General features: G+C 32.7%; 1 protein-coding gene across 1 annotated transcript; it reads left to right on the top strand.

Moving 5' to 3' along the window:
• Positions 1-9970: 9970 nt before the first annotated feature.
• Positions 9971-15494, top strand: HELRODRAFT_175131 (hypothetical protein; the record flags this gene model as incomplete). Its single annotated transcript, XM_009022566.1, has 3 exons — positions 9971-10004; positions 11673-12137; positions 13333-15494. 3 exons carry the CDS (start codon positions 9971-9973, stop codon positions 15492-15494), a joined length of 2661 nt encoding a protein of 886 aa, XP_009020814.1.
• Between the last annotated feature and the right edge of the window lie 4705 nt (positions 15495-20199).

Here is a 20199-nt window from a genome sequence, read left to right as displayed (position 1 = left end):
AACATACAAACAAGAGTGATACAACTCAACTAGGTTACCTTCTGAGAAAATTATTATTAAAAAAAAAGAATTGACAGGAAATTTGAAATTATGATTAGGAAGAAACGAATAATTAAAAGATTCAATTGAATCATACACATACACACACAAATATGCATACACATACACACATACATAAACACACAGATATGCAGACACACACATACATACACACACACACAAATACACATACACACACAAATGCATCACCAAACACGCAGAAGCACATTGACGAGAATTGAAATAAACAGCATAGCAAATTACTTTAGAACACCAAGTATGTACGTATGTACATTGTCATACAATACGAACTAACCCAATTAATATAGACTCATTAGTTTTTCATAACACTGCTCGCGTGTTCAATTATTTTTCCATTCTTCCTTTCCTTACTTAATTACTGTTCTTCGAGATTTTTGCGAGCATGTACGTGTTTGTGTGTGTGCGTGTTTGTGTGTGTGTTTATGTGTGTGTCTATGTGTGTGTTAGTGTATACGATGTAGCTGTGTGTATTGTATTGTTTTTACATATAAAAATGATATTGGTGTATTAACCTTGCCAGATTTTTATCAAACCAGAATTCACTGAGATTACTATTTTATTCATTGTTTATAGGTCAAAAAATTTATTAAGGTCATAGATATTTATTTATAATATTGTTATACTGCTCGCTCTTCACCATTCTACGACGTTACCGAGTGAACCGGATAGTTTGTTGTTGGGGAAATTCTTTCTGTTTCTCTAAACTTGCTCGCTCAACGTTAAATAACTCGAAATTGTTCATGTACGTAAAATAATGAGATGGCTTTAATTAGCGACTTGAGTGTGTTGAGTATTACTTAGTGTTTAAAATGTTATAAAGTTTATCGAAATTGAACGAGAAACGACTCACCCATTATTGTTAATAATAATTTTTTATTGTTTAATATTATAGCAAAACTTAAATTGTAAAATTGAATAACGCTATTAAAAATAATGCACAGATTATCAAAGAGTTTTAAAAGTTTTAAAGAAATAACTCTAACTTGGATAACTCTCCACTCTCCACTTAACTCTCTTTAACTTATGTGCTCGCCAATTATATACTAAGAGACCTTACTCCCGGAAGCTTAACTAGTTGTCTAACTCCTTCTAACCAGTCAGTCCCTATTGTATGTCACCTCATCCTTATCATACAAAGTATTATATGCTCTGATTAATTATACGTTATATTATCTTATATTAAGCTGTTTTATGTCTGTAAATTTGCTGTCTCGTAGTGAACTACTTTTATAACTTAACTATCATTATAGTTACATACCCACTTTAACACATATCTATATACAACCTGTATTTGCTTATACTTATACCCATACTTATACCTCCTAACCTAAATTATCACCTACATAATAAAATGTAACCCTTATCAATTTTATGTAATCAAATCATTGTTTTGAATAAAATATGTTGAAAAATTGAATAACAGAGATAGTCAAACAAAAATAAATTGATTTATTTTTTAGGAACATGCATTTTCTGTTGTTTTTGAGGGGAAATAAAATTTTTTTTATACGAATAGTAGATGTGATTGATATGTGATCCATGAGACAGGCTGTACATGACAAATTAGAACATGCGTCATAATTTTTTTCCTAAAGGAATATATAATAATAAAATAATTTTAATGTAATAAATAATAATAAAATCATTTTGAAAAAAAAATAATAATATTAGAATCATTTCGATTAAAATATTTTGAAATAATTTAAGAAAAATAATGTTTAAATCATTTCAACATTTATTTTTCTATCTTTATTCAGTTATGTTAAGTGATTAAAATTTTCAAATTGATATTAAAACTATATTAAAAATTATAGTATAATTTTGACTTATAATATATTTGTATCCCAATAGAACAGTTTCAATGATCAATCATTATTTTTTTCATTATAACATTTAGCATATTGTTACTCATTTTTTCATCATCATTATTCATCATCCTTCTCGTCATCATTTTAAAGATCATTTTTAGTTAAAGCTAAAGATCATTAAAGCTACTATCATCACAGCGTCATCACAAAAGCATAGCCATTTTCATCACCATTCTTTGAATATCATCATCTTCATCACCTTCGTCAGAGTCATCATCGTCAGAGCCATCATCGTCATAGTCATCATCGTCATTGTCATAATATCTGTCAACACGTTCCAGACCAGAGCGTTGGCATGCAATGATATTTCAAATGATATTTTATGTACCGTATTTTCATTATTATTATTATTATTATTATTATTATTATTATTATTATTGCTCATTTTTAATTTCTGCTGGATCATTCTGGATTGGCAACCAATCACGTCTAGCATTTTTGGCAGATTTTTTTTCATCAAATTTTCAGCTTTTATTGTGTAATAATTTTTTCAACAGTTGAAACCAAACCTATATTCATCATATTATAATAATTACGCACTACATACACACACACACAAATACACACACACAAACACACACACACGCACGTACATATACACACATACAAACACACAATCAGATGCAGCTAGGACAACCTATCACACACTTACCCACACTAACACGCGCGTTGTTCATGTACATATTTTATTTTTTCCTCATTATCCTCACATATTCGATTCACATACAGGCTTACAACCAGCTGGAAAGAAGCGAGAGAGACTTTCGTGAGGTAACTCTACAGTCAGGCAAACTTGTTGTATGTCTCAATGCAGAAAGAGGTTTGTGTCTGTATGTGTGCGTGCTTGTTTGTCACTCTCTGGTGTTTGTTTGGAAGCGTGTGACTGTGTGTGCGTATGTGTAGGTGTGAGTGTGTAATTTTTGTGTCGGTGTATCTTTGTTATTGTGTGATGTTTGTAAGTAGCATGTATCGAATCAAGCAATCACTAGGCAGAGATCAACATGTTGCGAAAGATTGAATTAGAGGAGTGATTCCTAATTTAACCAATTATATTATTTTCACACGCACGCGCACACACACACACACACACACACACACGTTGTCTGTTCGCGGAACCAAAAAGTTTGAGAAGCACTGCAATAATTAAAAATTTAATTTTTAACAACAACTTTGGAGTGCAGTTCAGTTTACGGAGTTGAAAAATTTCTTGAAAGTTTGAAACCTCTCCCCAAAAATCCTTGCTTCGTCCAGGAATACAACTTTCTGTGTTTTGAAAAAATTTTCCTATCTCGAGAAATTTGGAATCCTATCTACTACGTAGCAGGCGGAGATAACTAATGTTTGGTATTTCAAATAAATTATTTGGTTTTTCAAGATAATTGTTCAACTATTTTGAAAATAAAAAAATGCAAAAATGCTAACCATGCATGAAAATTATTGCACATAGAGGAGCACTTGATGAAGTGCATCAAACCAAATCAAACCAAATCAAACCAAATCAAACCAAATTTATGTTCTTACATCGTTCTTCCGATATTTTTTGTTCGAGTCTAGTCCCTTATGTTTTTTTAAGTAATAAAAAAAAAGAAAAGTTGAAAAAATGTTCCAAAAAAAAATTAGCGCCGAAGAATTTATAAACCTGACTTGCAAAACTATTAAGACAATCTTTCTTTTTTCCCTTCTTGGAGAAAGAAAAAAAATTCATCCAATGTTTCTATCTTTTTTCTAATTTATAAAAAAAAATCTTGCTAAATAAAACAGCGGAATATTTCTCCGCTTAATGCTTTTATGTGAGTGAAATGTGTGAGTGTGTTTGTGTGTGTGTGTGTGTGTGTGTGTCTGTAATTGTGCGTTTGTTTCAGTGTTAGTTCATGTTTATTTATTTATTAACGTAAGTGTTTTGATGTCTACAGAAAGTTTTTCAGAAAATCTTACAATTTTTTGAGGCAGCATGGTGCGAAATCTCAAAACTTTTTGCATATTTAATACAAATACTTGGTTACTTTCAAATGTAACCAAACTGAATGAGCGCAACTGAGTGGAAATTATTACGAGATTTATATCACTCGGTAGCATGCCAGCGGTCGGTCGTCAGACATTCTTTGGACAACCTTAAAAAAGAAATTTGAGTGTACTGTACATGTGTGAAAAATTTTAATGTGATTATATGAAAATATAAGTTAATATAATATAATAAAATATATATATATATATATATATATATTTATAAATGCTTTTTGATCCTAATAGGATTATTATCCGCATCTTACTATGTATCTTTTTTAAACTATTTTGTGTTATAATCTTTTATTTAAGTATAAAATGTTAAAACTAGTTTAATGGTGACCTAAATAGGTGTGAATGTTGTGAATACGTTTTAAAGTCATGCATGAGTTAACGAAAATATTCAACGTTTAGAAAGTTGAAAGAAAAAGATTGTAAATGTTAAAAGATTGCTTGAATAATGAATATTTAAATGTAACGTTTCTAGGCAGTGCGTGGCTCTATAAATATTTATAAGCGTATCTAAGATGATGTGTATAAGGCGGTAAATTTTTAGAGATGCAACTCTTTGAAGTGAAGTTTGCTAATGTAATGTGTAACCTTGTTAATGTAGTGTGTAACATTTTAATGTGATAACATGTGTAATGTAATTTGGTGTGATGGGTGTGATTTGGGTGTGTAGGAGTGATGTAAAGGGGGCAGGTAGTGTCAATGTAAAGTGATGGGATGTGTTAATAATGCAATGCGGTGTCTTCATGTGCAGGTGGTGTAAAACGTTGATATCTTAAGTGCTTTTCGACATTTATAATCTTTTTTTTCAAGAATTTAAATTTTTTTTTCAATTCGTTCATAAACAAACTAATGTATTGTTAAACTAATAAACGGTTTACTTGGTTTAAAACTGTATCCAATTTCAAACGTAAAAATGACGTTATACAAAAACCAAGGACGACAAAAATTAGAAATACATTAGAAACAACTGTTCCACTTTAAAATGATTAATAGAAGATGGAAATATGATTTGTGGAAAATGCAAAAAATTGAGGTAGCACGATTTTTTTCGTGGAACTTAACCCGAAGTTGATGATGGCTATTAGTTGGGCAGTGACGAGCGGCGGTGTGAGATGCCACGCTGACGATATTTCATTGTCGTTTCGCTCCTGTCAGATTCGGAGATCACGTCCTCTTCATGTTCCCGCTGTTGGTTGGCCGCCAAGGTGTGCCAGCTGAGATTCGTAGTGGAATCATTGTAAAAATAAGAACTGATGATGATTAGATTACCAATAGATCATTAACTGTTATTGTATTTTCCAATGTATCATATTTTCATTTAAGTTCACTCATTTTTTAGTTTTAATTAAACATTTTTGAACAATCTATTTATGGGAATGTATTTTTTTCTTAAAAGAATCATGTTTACAAAGAATAGAAACAATATTTTGAACAAATTACACAAAAATAACTCAAACAAGCACATAAAAAACATACATGCGTTATGATAAACATTAAAAAATATGTTTAGGTCTATGGACCAGGCATACACAGACGCATAAACGCGTGCAAAAATACATAACAAGCGCATATTAAATGGTTAGGCTGGAAGGTTTCCCAACTGCTCATCGATGATCGATGTCTCAGCCCAACTGCAGAATGTTGCTGGTGTGAATCAATAGACACATTAGACTGTCTAGTCTATATACACCATCAATATAGAGAGAAATTAGACTGTGTGTCTATATACACGTTAATAACTTCAAATAATTTAATAATAAAATTATTAACTCGATTATTATAACTAATTTAACTTACATTAATCAACAGTGACAAAAGTAACGAAAAGTTGGGAAAATTGAAATTTCTTTCAATCCATGGTAGCATCTTTAACATGAGATAGCACAGCTTGCATGTGCTGTGTAAAGGAGATGATTGATTGCCTGGGGGTTCGCGTCTGTTTCTTTCTTATTTATCTTTTATTTATTTCTGTAATGGATAACCTCTCCCATTATTAAATCATTTTTTTTATTTATGAATGGCTCTGAATGAAACTGCTCATATGCTTTTTTGTGACGGTCAGCCTATGAATAAATAAATAAATAATAATATAAACAAGCAAATAAACAAATAAATAGCAACAGTTTCTAATAAAATATGTCATGCTGCTACACTTTTTATTTTGAAATCCTTTTTAAAATTCCAATAAAAAGCATGGTAAAGAATTTTAAGAAGCCAACAATTATTTGAAACCTACATTTTTCACGTTAAATCTTTTATTTCAGTTATATTTTTTATTTTACCGTTTTAAAATTGCAAGTTAACCGTTAAAAACTTAACGAATTTGATGGAAATAGGTTGATATTTTTTGACTTCTTTGTAAAAAACAAAAAAAAATTTGAAGTTAACATTTTGGATGTTAAAAATGTCAATTATTTGATTAATGATGCTAACCTCACTTGTGTACGTTAAATGTACGTAAAATTTTCCAATTAGTTAAAACTTATAACTCGGTCACAAAATTAGCTAAGTAATGAAAATACAGCTCATTCAATCTATATTTAAACAAAAACAAAAACATAATCGTCAATATTAATAAAAGAAAATAAACAAATTATTTGCTTATTTGGTTTTAACGTAGACAAAAACGCAAGCAATTATGCAAAACATACAAAGGACATACCGAAAAACATAGCAATCGCATACAACAGATAAATACACATAATATATACATACACACATACAGACACACACGTGCATACATACATACATACACAAATACATACATACATACACAAATACATACAAACGTACATGCATACATAAAATTTTCATACAAACATTGTTAGTGGATACAAGTTTCATGCTCATTTTACGAGCGGAGTCCGTCAAATTAGTTGTTGATAGGTAGGCATCAACCAATACTGAGCGTTTCGTTAAAAGTGCCGTTACGGGATAGTTAATATTGAACATATTCTCCTCACAATAATCAAAATATTACCTCTCTCTCTCTCTCTCTCTCTCTCTCTCTCTCTCTCTCTCTCTCTCTCTCTCTCTCTCTAGTAACTGTTATAACACTTTTTAATACAACAAATGTTGCATACAAAACAATTAATTCATCTCCTATTATCTCACCTTATTCCATCTTATATTATCCCATCCCATCCGGTCATACCTGGTATCCCATTTTACTATATCCTATTGTTCATTATCCCATCTTATATTATCCTCCCCCAGTAACTGGTAGCGATAAACAAACGCTTCATCGACTTGATCAGACAAGAGTTATGACGTTTAGATGTGCAAAGAATAGTAAACAAAGAATCGTAAGCAAAGAATCCCAGGCAAACATAGAATCATAAACATGGAATGGAAAAGACAAAAAATGGCAAGCGTACAATCGTAAAGAATGAATCAAAAGAAGTGAAATCCTGGTTCACCGATCATTGAGTTCTGTCATGGAGATGCTATTACCAAATTTTTACTATTAGATCAATAATAAAAAATAATTATGTTGAAAATTTATATTTCTGTGGAATTTTAATAAACTTATCAGCACAAAAGTTTTATATTTTAATTTTTGTAGAAATTCATCTCCTTTATAAATAGCGAAAGAAATCTAAATTGTTTTTTTGATTGAAACAGTCACAGTGTACAGCAAACAACACATAAGCGTTTGATACCGTTTAAACTAATTAATTTATTTCACTTTTTTATTTGATTCACGTAAAAATAACGAATAGCAAAATCTTTGTAGTTTTTTACAAAGTTTTGTAGCGGTAGAAACATTTTGAAACGCTTTGTGGCACTTGCTTTTGTTAGGGCTGGGACCGTTGAACATCATAAATCATCTAGGCGTTCTTTTTGCTTGGAACATGTAGGCAAGCCTTAAAAATTTTTAAATCATAAAAAATAAATTAAATGAGTAGAAATGTTTTGTTTTTGATTAAAAAATGCCTGAAAAATTAAAAAAAAATGCAGCTTTTGAAAATTTTAAAGTATAATTTTTAGTACATTTTAGCATTAAATTCCTTTCTTAGACATTCCTACAGACTATTGTAATGATTTTTTTTAATAACAACTTTTAAAACGAGTGAATAAATTTTTATAATTGCTTCTAATTGTTTATTTTGATGTAACGAATTAAAATTTTGAAGTGTCTACTAATGATGAATGCACTATCCAGCACACGATATATTCATTGCAAGTTCTCTTTTGTTGTTACCGAAACAAGGCGGTTTTGTGATAGCGATTGAAATATCTCTAATGAATGTAGTGATGTAGTTGAGTTATAAGGTGAAGGAAAAAGACAAGAAAAAATTCGCAATGCTAGTTTCTAGAATGACAAAAAGAACAAATTAAAACATTCATAAAAATCTGTTAACAACAATGACAATAATATGAAAGCGAATAACGACCAACACTAACATTTTAAAAACGAATCAACTTCATTTTATACGTTTAGAATGAGCTGATGATGAAAGAAAAGTGAAACTATAGAAATTTGTGTTTTCGCGTTTAATCAACGCAATAACAGAAGCGTGTGATGTTCGTACGCGATATGCTGCGGCGTGTGAGGACTTCTATGGCTAGCTAGGGACTTTGCCTTGAACACGCAACGCTGAACACGTGTGCATTCATTCATTGGCTGTATGTGCGTGCGTGTGTGTGTTTGCGTGCGTGTGTTTATTTTGTGTGCGTGTGTGTTCATGTAAGCATGTGTTTGTATGCATGCATGCACCTACTTAAATATGTTTATATAGCCTGTTTATGTGTTTGCATTTATTTCGATGCACATGTGCGTTTTTGTGGTTGTTTAAAAACATTCTTTTTTTTTATTATGTAAAATAAATGTAAATAAAAATTGATCACTGTCATTTTATAAAGCGTTATATAAAAAATTATAAAACATAGAAGCGTGATAAAATGAATTTATGGGAATAATTTTATTATATAACAGCTGCTTGGGAAGTTTTTATTGTTGGTTCAAGTTGTGGCCGAGGCATGAAAATGATATGGTATGAAAATAAATGTTGGAAGTTGTTAGCGGCATGTTCCTTGTTCAGTAATGTTCTTTATAGCAGATTATTTAAATGTTTTTCGAAAAATGTTTATAAAAAATAATAAAAAAATCTAAAAAAAACATGAACCTCCTCACTGCAGAGATCACTCATTCCAAGTCACCCTCCTTTCATCGACTATCTTCTTCATATAAGATATCATCACCAATATTATCATTAAAGAATTATTAGCTTAACTAAAATAATGATCATTTTCCTCGTCATCATCATCATCATCGTAGTCGTCTTCATCTTCCTCTTCACGCCATCTTTAATAATGTGAGCAATAAATAAGACTGTACAAACATACAATGATATTTAGGGGCAAACGTGCTGAGAAACCCGGGCGGAGTACGGGGAGAAAAATTATGAAGGATTGAGGAACACAACCATAAAGAAACATCAAATTCAATTGATAACTTGCAATAATGAATGCGTAGATGTACGCAAGGCAATTCACACAAGCATGCTCCTTGCGTTTGTATTAATTTTCTAGGCGTAAGTATACACGATTCGCGTAACTGTTTTTCACTGTTCTGTTGCTATAATTACATAAAAACACGTGTGTGTTTTTTATTTCCCACTTTCGTGTTTATAATTTTCCTACTAATAATGAGTGGCGAATAAAAGTAAGTCCTTATAGAATATAAAATTGTCATCAAAATGAAACAAAAAAGAATTTTTCTAGAAATTTAGGCATCATTATGGCAATTTAAATAAAAAAAATTTTTTAGATGAAAAAATATTTAAATAAAATAAAATTTAAATACCTACAATTTAAAATCAAAAACAAAAATATTGTAATTGAAAAATATAAATAAACTTAACAGAAGTTTCACGAAAAAAAATTATTTGCCTAGTTTTATTATTTAACACGGCGGAGTATATAGTAAAATTGAATTATATAACTGATGGTATCTAACCCAACAGAACAATTGCCAGAACTATTAATAGACGAACGCAAAAATGACGTCATCTACCTTCAGCCAATCAGATTCGAGTAAGCTCTCATTCATCTTCCCGTGATAATATCAAACTGTCCACATGAACAAGCGGATGAATTTGATATTACGTCTTTTTTTGTTTTTGTTATTATTCTTTTTTTATACTAAATTTTTCCCATGTTTTAAGATGAGTTTTTTTTGGTTTGCTATATTGTTTTTTATTTCATTTTAAATATTGATAATTGGCTTGTCAGACTTCAGAAGGCTTGTCTGTTTGTTTTATTTTTGCTTTTAATTTTCTGATTAAAAAAAATTTTTGATAATATTGTAAATTGCTTTTTGTATATATTCATTTTTTGTGTTTTTTTTGGTTGGTTTCTCAATGCGTTTGCTTGTTTGTTTTTCGTTTGTTTGTTTGTTCGTTCGTTTGTTCGTTCGTTAGTTTTGATGTTTGATGGAAAATTTTTAAATTTAACACTGATTTGATTGGACATCATTCGTTCTATATATGACGTTTTTTTTATTTTTGATCGCATAGAAAAATTCATGCACTAAAAAATTGTATCTGACTATTTTATTCTGTATGCGATTTTAAACTCTTAGATTTATATGTGAGTTGTTACAAAGACGTATAAAATAAGATTTATTATTTTATATCAAATTTTGTATTTAACACTCCCGTGGAAAGATACGCATGTTTATTTGTTTGTTTGTTTGTTTGTTTGTTTGTTTGTTTGTTTGTTTGTTTGTTTGTTTGTTTGTTTGTTTGTTTGTTTGTTTGTTTGTTTGTTTGTTTGTTTGTTTGTTTGTTTGTTTGTTTGTTTGTTTGTTTGTTTGTTTGTTTGTTTGTTTGTTTGTTTGTTTGCAGTTTCAGAATTTTTCTGATGGTTTTTTTTCAGATTTTTTCAAATAGTTTTTTTTCTGGTTTGTTTTTTTCCGAAATTTTTTTTTCCGTTTGTTTTGAATATTTTGTTGGCAGGAAAAATTATTTCTGTTTGCGAGCATCTTTTGTTCTTTTTTTCCTCCTTTCCAGCTGGCCGCTTCACATTTACATTTATTTTACTTTTTTTTTATTCATCTATTTTTTGTATCATTCTCGTGTCACTCCATCCATCATCCGATCCTTCTCCCGTCAAGTTTTTCGTCGCCTAGCAACGAAGGGGTCGCAGAACGTATACATTATGCTGACGATACATCATGTCTCTGTCTGTGTCTGGTCTATACTCTGTCTAAGTATCCTTGTGTTATATATATATATATATATATATATGTGTGTGTGTGTGTGTGTGTGGTGTTTGTGTGTGTGTGTGTATGTCTGTTTGTGTGTCTGTGTGTGTATAGAAAGAATATATAGAATATATAAAGAAGGTATATATAGTGTTGAGTTTGTGTCTCTACTGTATATTCCCAACTGTCGAATGAATGTTCAGGCAGGCAAATGATACTACTTTACTTTATTATCTCATGATGTATATGCATGCATGGTTTTTGAAGTCATGAGGTTCCATGTGAATATTCTTCGTGTATATGCGTTAGTTTCATTTGTAAACAATATTATAAATATTTTTAAGTAAATATGTCTATTTGCTATTTTAATCACACGTTACTGAATATCTGTGTCGGAATAACTTTAAATTAAATTATTCTTACCAATGTTTATCACTATTGTATCTGTAAATAATTTACACTGAGTGGTTTAATTTTTTTTAAATGTCGCACCACAGAAGCCACAGTGGCCTACCTGACGGCGAGGACCGATGAGTCGAAGCAGGAGGGCAGGTACGAGCTTGAGATGGCAAGAAGCAGCACGGACTCCATCCTGCAGTCCTTCTCATCGTGGCCTGGCACTACTTTCGAGAAGCAACAAGACATCCAGGATAAAATGAAATCAACCAGCAACTCATCTTCTTCATCATCATCTTCTTCTTCAATTCCGCTAACATCCCAATCTATTTTCCGCTCTAGGCACATTTTTATGGCCTACTTAAACGGCCACCGTTCTAAAATACAAAGCTGGACGTACTTTTGTGACGAGATTCATTTCTACACTGACCTCATCGACGTCATTTTGACGTGGGTTAATCGAGGCGAGTCGCCATTACCGTTGGATAGCATAACAGGCTCGGTCATCTCCTTCATCCCTCTCATGTTTGGGGCACCCCAGGGTCACGACAGTTCTCTAACACGAGGTTTCTCGTTATTGCTCTTTATGTTTCAAAGTACTTGCAGTACTCTTGCTGATCTGGTTGTTGTCAAAATTTTTTCGTGATATTCCTGGTGATCAATCTTTTGAAATTTCTGCTTACGATTTATGCACGCAATTAGCAACATGTTGTTATTATTATGATTTAATGATTTATAACAAAAATTTCAAACACTTGACGTTAAAACATTTTCACAATTTTATTAATGCAAAATTTTGATCAATTGTTTAAATCATCCAGATAAAAAATTGGTTTAGTTTTGATAATCTTTGAAGAAAATTTTTCATGCTAAAAAATGTAACCCACGCATTTTGTGCAAAAGAAATGTAAATGCAATCTGAATTGCAATTATTCTCCATTGTAAAACAGATTTTTACATTCTCATCCCACATTCAAATACTGCATAAGTGCTCATATACTATCACACATACGCTATACAAATTTTTGAAGACATAACCTGAACGCACGCGCCTTAAATAAAATAAATATTTTATGCAGCAACTGACAATGAGTGTCTGTTGCCATAGTAAATCGTCTTTGGCCTACTCACTAACATTCTTACCATTCTAGTCAAAATGAACAACGTCGTCATCAAAGTTACAATTATTATCATTGTCACACCATCTCATTGTCAACAGCATCATCAGCATTTTTATCATCCTCATCATCATCGTTATCACCATCTATAGCACCATCACCAGAAAGTTCGTTCTCATAGTCATTTTTTTTTATTGTGTTGCTTGCAGACACTCAACGTTGCATAAAATAGATTTATAAAAGCCATTGCCAGCGGAATATTTTCAACGTTTGTGAAACTTTTTATATACAGCTCTTTTGTTGCTCTTCCCATTATTCTCTACAATTGATCAAATAAATTTTTTTATTATTACGACAAAAATATAAAAAACTATTATTTAGAAAAATAAAAACGCTATTCACGCATTAAATTTTGCAAACCCACACACACGCTCACACACACATAATCAAACAACATACAAACATCAACACTTGCAAAAAAAAAACAAACGCTTGAACACTCTCTCATTTACATATCCACTGACACATATGCTCAAGCAAGCTTATTTGCACAGGAATGCATATTTTATTACAAGCACGCACATTTACACTGACAAAATGTCAAACACTCTTACCAGTTAAACAATTTTTCCTCCCACCACAGAACGCTGGAGCAGCGTGCGTTACCTCCTGCAATCCCACTCCTACCTGCTCTCCAGCCTCAACTATATTGGGGCTGAACAGTCTCTCTGCAGGGCCTACCACTCCCTTGTCTGTCTCACCAGGAGAGAAACTCTCTACTACGCAAATTTTTCGTTTGCAGGAGAAGCCTTCTTCCGAATGTACCGACAGTCCTATCCCTCACTCACCGATCCTCGAGATGATCTGCCAAGAAATTTGAATGAGGAAGAGGTACTCTTTCAACCTTCCGGTACATCTGACACTCCACCTCGATCCTGGCGCTGGTACGGACCCGGATTGAGCAGAGAATGGAGGATGGCAGAACACAAACTTTTCTTCCCTACCCTCTTCATCTGCCGAAGTGAACTCGTGTCGGAGATGGATTACGTGGTGACCGCTGGGGGGAAGGCGACAGGCACCACCAGCAGCGACAATGAAGATGTCGCTAGTGTAAGTAGCAGCAGTAGCATCATTAGTAGTACTAGCGGTAGTAGTAGTGGTGGCACGTTCAGTAAAAGAAATTTAAATTATAAGAGCGATGAAATAAGCAGTGCTTTCGATGTCGACAATAATAACGTCAACAAAATGTACTCCAGTAAAAAAATTGAAAAGTTGAAATCGTCACAAACATCTTCGCACGATTCCAACAAACGGCAGACGACGACAACTGCTGCTGCTGCTGCTGCTAACGATCCATCTGTTCACGCTCAGCAGGACATCTCAAACTATCCATGCGGTTTCTCTAGGAAAAACGAAACAAAAATAACCGATATTCAACTCATAACAGAACACGAGTTGAGTCGAGTTTTAATCGCTTTAAAGCATTCGGTTGACTTAACGAGTCAACTCAGTCGGCAAGCGGAAGTGACATGTACTTTGTTGCTGACGTCAACGTTCTTCTATTTAGTTGTCATTCATTGCATAAGATGCTCGTGCTTAGTTTTGAAAACTGCGAGGAGAAGAAAAAGAGCTTCAAAGGCGCACTTGTTGCAGAAGAGGGAAGTTCCTACAGACAGCAGTGCCGGGTCGGCTCCCCTGTTGCTGGTTGTTCGTCGCGATGTTGCAGCAACAACTCCGAAACATGACATTGTTCAACAACCCCAAATTGAACAAGAACATAGACAACAACAATATAAGCAACAATCTTTGTTTTGTGATACAACCACTCTTCAACAACAACAACAACAACAACAACAGATGACATATCAACAAAATCAACAAAGCAAACACAATTCTGTAGGCGGAGTTTTTGAAGACGAGTTTGTATACAACGTGTTATCTTCAATCAGTTCTAACACGTTGACACATCGATTCAACAACAGCAGCAGCAACAACAACAACAGCAGTAGCAACAGTAGCTACCAACAACAACAACGAATTATCTTGCAACAAAAAACAAACTCGCCAAAACATCGTCTGCCAACTGCCAATCATTTGAACAAGCACGTTCGCATGTCCGATGTTACCCTTCCGCGACAGAAAAACTTGCAACAACAAAATCCTCATTTAATGCAACATTTCACTTTGTTGTCTCAACAGTCTCAACATGCAACATCTACGATACCCAAACTGCAACAACAGCAAACTACATTTACAAACAATTCATTCATAAGCGACATACAACCACACTCGGGCCAGCAACAACCATATCCACAGTCACAAAAACAACAATTTCAGCACATTCAACAACAACAACACGCACTCCACCAACAACAACAACAATTCCAAAGTCAATCTACCTTCAACCAGCTCATGTTGCCAATTTCATTCTCGCAACAGCATTACACAAATCAGACAGCTTACTCCACGAATTCAACAACAGCAACAAAAACATTAACATCATCTGGCAGCAGTTTTATGATTCCATCCATTAACAACAACATTAACAGCAACAGCAACAACAGCAACATTCATCTCATCAACATATCAACCAGCAACAAGATCTATTCAACTTCGACAACGACAACAACTACGAACCCTGTAACAACTACTGCCAATATAGAAAACTCCGACATTAATAAGCCACAAAGCAACAACCACAACAACAACAACAATGATATTAATAACGGTGATAACAATGATGATAACAACAATAACAACACAACACTTGGCGGATTTGTCGGTTTAAAGATAGCAACTGTTTAAAAAAAAATTTTATTTTTTTACTTGAAAAATTAAACAGCTCATAATTTTTTTCACTATTTTTCAGTTACATTCCTACAATTTATTTTAAAACTTTTTTACATATATACGTCAATAAAATCATCTGAAACAGTGATAATATTGCAAAATTGATTATTGAAGATGATTTTTCTGAAATAAGACATGTTCTTAAAAAATTGGTTGGATAAACTGGAAAATAAAAAATAGTGATTCAATTGTGTTTAGTATAAGTTTTAATGGCATAAAACATTACAGATTATGTTCGAGGAATTAAATGATACAGGTAAACAATATCAATTGTGAAAAAATCTAGTTACTTGCAAGTAATAAATTTGGCTGAATGGGTAAAACATCCTCTTACAACATTTTGTGTCGCGGAGATTTGATTCAAATGTGAAGAAATCCCCAAATTAGCATGCGTTACAGTTGTATTGGTTTACACGTGCAATGTTTATTTTCTGTCTTTTACTAAAGTTGGAAGTTGATTTGGACAGTCGAAGCGGATTATTTAATTTGTTGCATAAAGTTGGCTGCCTTAGTATCGCATACTGAAGACGGGCTTCAGTGTCTTATCACCAGTTTTTCCAGAAGTATAGAGAATTTGGATTAACTATAAAATTGAGAAAGACCAGTGCAATGGCTCAGGGCGTGCCGACCCCTCCTAAAATTACTATTGGTGAACATACACTGAAGGTTGTTGAGAACTTTACCTACCCCGGGTCGACCATTTCCGCTTGTCCTTAGATAGTGAAGTCAACAGCAGGATCGCCAGAATGGCCAAGCTAAATCAGCGAGTATGGAACAACTCTTGTGAAAACTAGACTATGTGTCTACCATGACTGTGTGCTTCGCATTTTTTATACAGTTGGGTTGTGCAAGACATGAGAAAAATCTCAACAGCTTGCAGCGAGACCGGAATGCTGCTCTGAAAAGATCCAGGCGAAAATAGCGTCAAAATCAGCTTCAGTAGCCGACGGCCTTTATCTGCGCCGGATGTAGATGTATGTATGTACGTATATATTAAGATGTGATATTATTAATAGCCACCGTTACATGCTAACTACATAAAATAAAAATTATTACAAAAAGCATACAATATTAACATTTGCAAAATTTTCATTATATAACAGACTCCTAAATTTATTTACGTATGTAGAGAAGTAATATTTTCAGAGATAAAAGCATTTCCAACAACCAACACGTCATCTATAAAACGTGAAAATTGCCATTTAAGTTGCACAGCCACGACATTTATAATGATACTAGGAGATCAACAAACATGAATACGAATAGCATTCATGTCAATACGAGTCGTAATCGCAAGTTATGGGTAACATCATTCTTATCATAAATGGCAGAAGGAACAACTATTTAAAAAAAACACAGACATATGAGACAAGACCATTAGACATAAAGAACATCATCTACATCGCCAGCAAAATGCGCAACAACAAAATACATCAACATCAACAGAGCCGTACCGATACACGTCTGTGTATACAGTACATTGCAAGTAAAAATATCAAACAAAACAAAAAAGGCAGAAACATAACAACAACACAACAAAGAACACACAAACAACCACACAGACACGCACACTCACACACCCAGACAGACACGAAACCAGCCACAATAACAACAACAAACACCCATTGAAAGTACTTTATTTTGTTTATTCCAACTTTCCAGCGTCGAAAGCATTGAAATGTGGAAAGGATTTACTGGAGCGTGAAATCGCTGCCAATCGGCTCCTTCTTAAAGATTTAAATTCACAAATGCGTAGAAATGAATGAGTCCTATGTAAATACAGGTAGTGTTTGCCTGGCAAATTATACAAGTCTCGATATGTATGTGTGTGATGTGTGTTTTGAACGTGCTTGCGTGCGTGTGCGTATGTGTGTGTTTGTGTGTGTGCGTACGTGGTGAGTCTTTCTGCTACTAAACTTTATTTGATCAGCTCACTTAAGAGCATTACATTCATTGAAGCAAGATAACGAGAATAAAAATCGAATAAAAAATTATTGAAAGAAAAGAGGAATAAAAAATGAATGAAAGATGGATAGATTAATAGGTAGACAGATAGAAAGATAGAAAAAATAAATGAATGAAAAAAATAGTTCGGAAAAAAAGAATGATAGCAGGTTACTTCTTAGGTCAAAATAGGAGTGAGTGCGAACGCCCACAAACATATGAACATAAGCATATATCAACGTATATATATATTTTTTATAAATTTATTTATTTTTATTTATTTATTCATTCATTCACTCATTCATCTTTTTATTTATTTATCCATTCATTCATTCACTCATTCATTTGTTCATCTATTTATTTTTAGAGAAGTCAAAACGTTTAGATGTATACCAACACCCACACATATATCAATACCAATAGTATATGCATGCACAATGGTCCTGATGTAATCAACAGAGAATTATGGTGTTGTTATTATACATACAACAATTTTTGAAAATTTTAAATACAGCAGTGCCACTTTTAGAAAATTAATATTACATGTTCTTTCACAACGAGAAATCTTACTTGCAACGTAAATAGTTATTTACTAAATAATTTTATTAAATAGTTAGAGAGATATTTTCTTTAAACATCAACACCGAAATCCAGCCGTAGTAATACTCTGTGGCACGCACTCACTATGGCATCATTATTGCTGTCATCAACATCGTCATCATGATTTTCATCATCAGCATCATTAATGTCATCATCATTATCGTCGTTTTCATATTTTTGGATTTTTTCCTTTCCATCATCAGAAAAATTTCCTTCACCATTATCATCACCAACATCGTCATCATCGTCGTCGTCGTCATCACCATCATCAGAGTTTTGTATGCATTTAAAATTTGTTCCACTTGATTTGGAAACTTGGAAATGAAACTGTATCAATACAGTGCTTCGTAGTAATAGGCCTGATGGTCATGATGATGATGACGATGATGAGAAATCATTAAAATAAAGAGCCGGCCAAGTTGATGAAGATGAAGATGATCAGATGATATAAATCGTTCTTACTCCTACTATGATTCAGCTGATTCCAATTTTTAATATGATCAAAATTTTAAAAAATTAATATTAATTTATTAAAATATTTTATAAATTGAAAATGAATCAAGGTAACTAAATGGATAAAAAAATAATATAAAGTCAAGCAGTGTCTTTTAATAGTTTCACAAAATTTTTAGAGTTTTAAAAGAGTTCTTTTGGTTTTGGATGAATAGGGTTGAATTTTTCTAGTATTGTTTTTGAAAAAATTTTCCAAAAAGTTTTGGATCTATGCATGTGCCGATTAAGACAAACATGTATTATACGCGTAGCAGCGTTTTAATTAAACGTCCAGGCATTTTGTTGCCGCTGCAAAGAACACAAGCCTATGAAACTCGGCAAAATAAGATTTTTGTGAGAAAAAAAACTGAACAAAAAAGAAAGAAAAAAAGAAAAAAAATAAATGAAATGAAGATGTAAAATATAATAGTGAAAATGTAGCATGTAAGTGTTTGCTGCGTTCCAAATGAATAATGTTATGAATCGGGAAAATATCAAACTTGGAAAAAAAACTCACACACAATTTAAGAAAGAGTGTGGCACAATAAATGGAATAAAAAATGATAGAATCAGACGGCGGTGGGGAAAAGAATTTGAACGAAGGAAGGAACAAAAAAGTGCAAAGAAAAAAAGAGAAACACGCCTATGAAGGAACACGCATGTTTGTTTATGTGTGCTATAAAGTATGCATCGCTGTATACATGTATATATGTGTGTGTGTGTGTGTGTGTGTGTGTGTGTGTGTGTGTGTGTGTGTGTGTGTGTGTGTGTAGTATATATGCGAATGTTGTTATAAAAAACATGTCTGAAATGTAAACAACACTCATACGCATGCCTAACAAAAGATGCATGCGTATACTCGTACATACAAATATACACGTACACATGCGTGCATAAATGTATACATACATATACATACATATAAGCATACATACGTATGAACAGTATCCACATAGTGGCAGCATAAAATTGTGGCCCGGCCAATAAATTAGCAATGCTTTATTCCACCGCAGTACTTTTTCTACAAGAATTGCTTTTATTTCTTCGTCAATGGTGGCCCCAATCAATTTTCAACCTCGTCTGTATGTTTATAGGCATCTGTGAACTGCAGCTGTGTATGTGCGTGCAAGTGTGTGTGTCTGTGTGCGTGTAAATAAAAACTATTCAATAAAATGTTAATTGCGTTGATATACCACTAAGCCATACACCACAAATGCACATTGTACATATATGTTCTAAACGTACAGACATGAAGCAACATACACGTTTGTATACGTAGAACCATACATACAAAGGCGCGTACACACACGTACGTACATACATAGATACATACATAACATAGATAGGTTTTAACATAGATTTTAACATAGATACATACGACCACACATACGCACGCAGACACGGACGCACTCGAATTGACCACATGAGTTCAAACGTAATCAAATTCCTCAAATTAAAGCCGGTAATGTGCTCGGATGAAATAAAATAATCGTTAAAGTTGAGCAAATGTCGAATGATCATTAAAAACTAATTGCACGCCTACAAGATGCAGAGATAATTAAACACCCATTTATTTATTTAATTAATTGATTAATAATTATTTAATTAATTGATTAATATACCT

The sequence above is a fragment of the Helobdella robusta genome, assembly GCF_000326865.2.
Source record: "Helobdella robusta unplaced genomic scaffold HELROscaffold_32, whole genome shotgun sequence".
NCBI classification, from domain to species: Eukaryota; Metazoa; Annelida; class Clitellata; order Rhynchobdellida; family Glossiphoniidae; genus Helobdella; species Helobdella robusta.
Note: the sequence above shows the minus strand (reverse complement) of the source record. Positions and strands in the feature narration are given on the sequence as shown.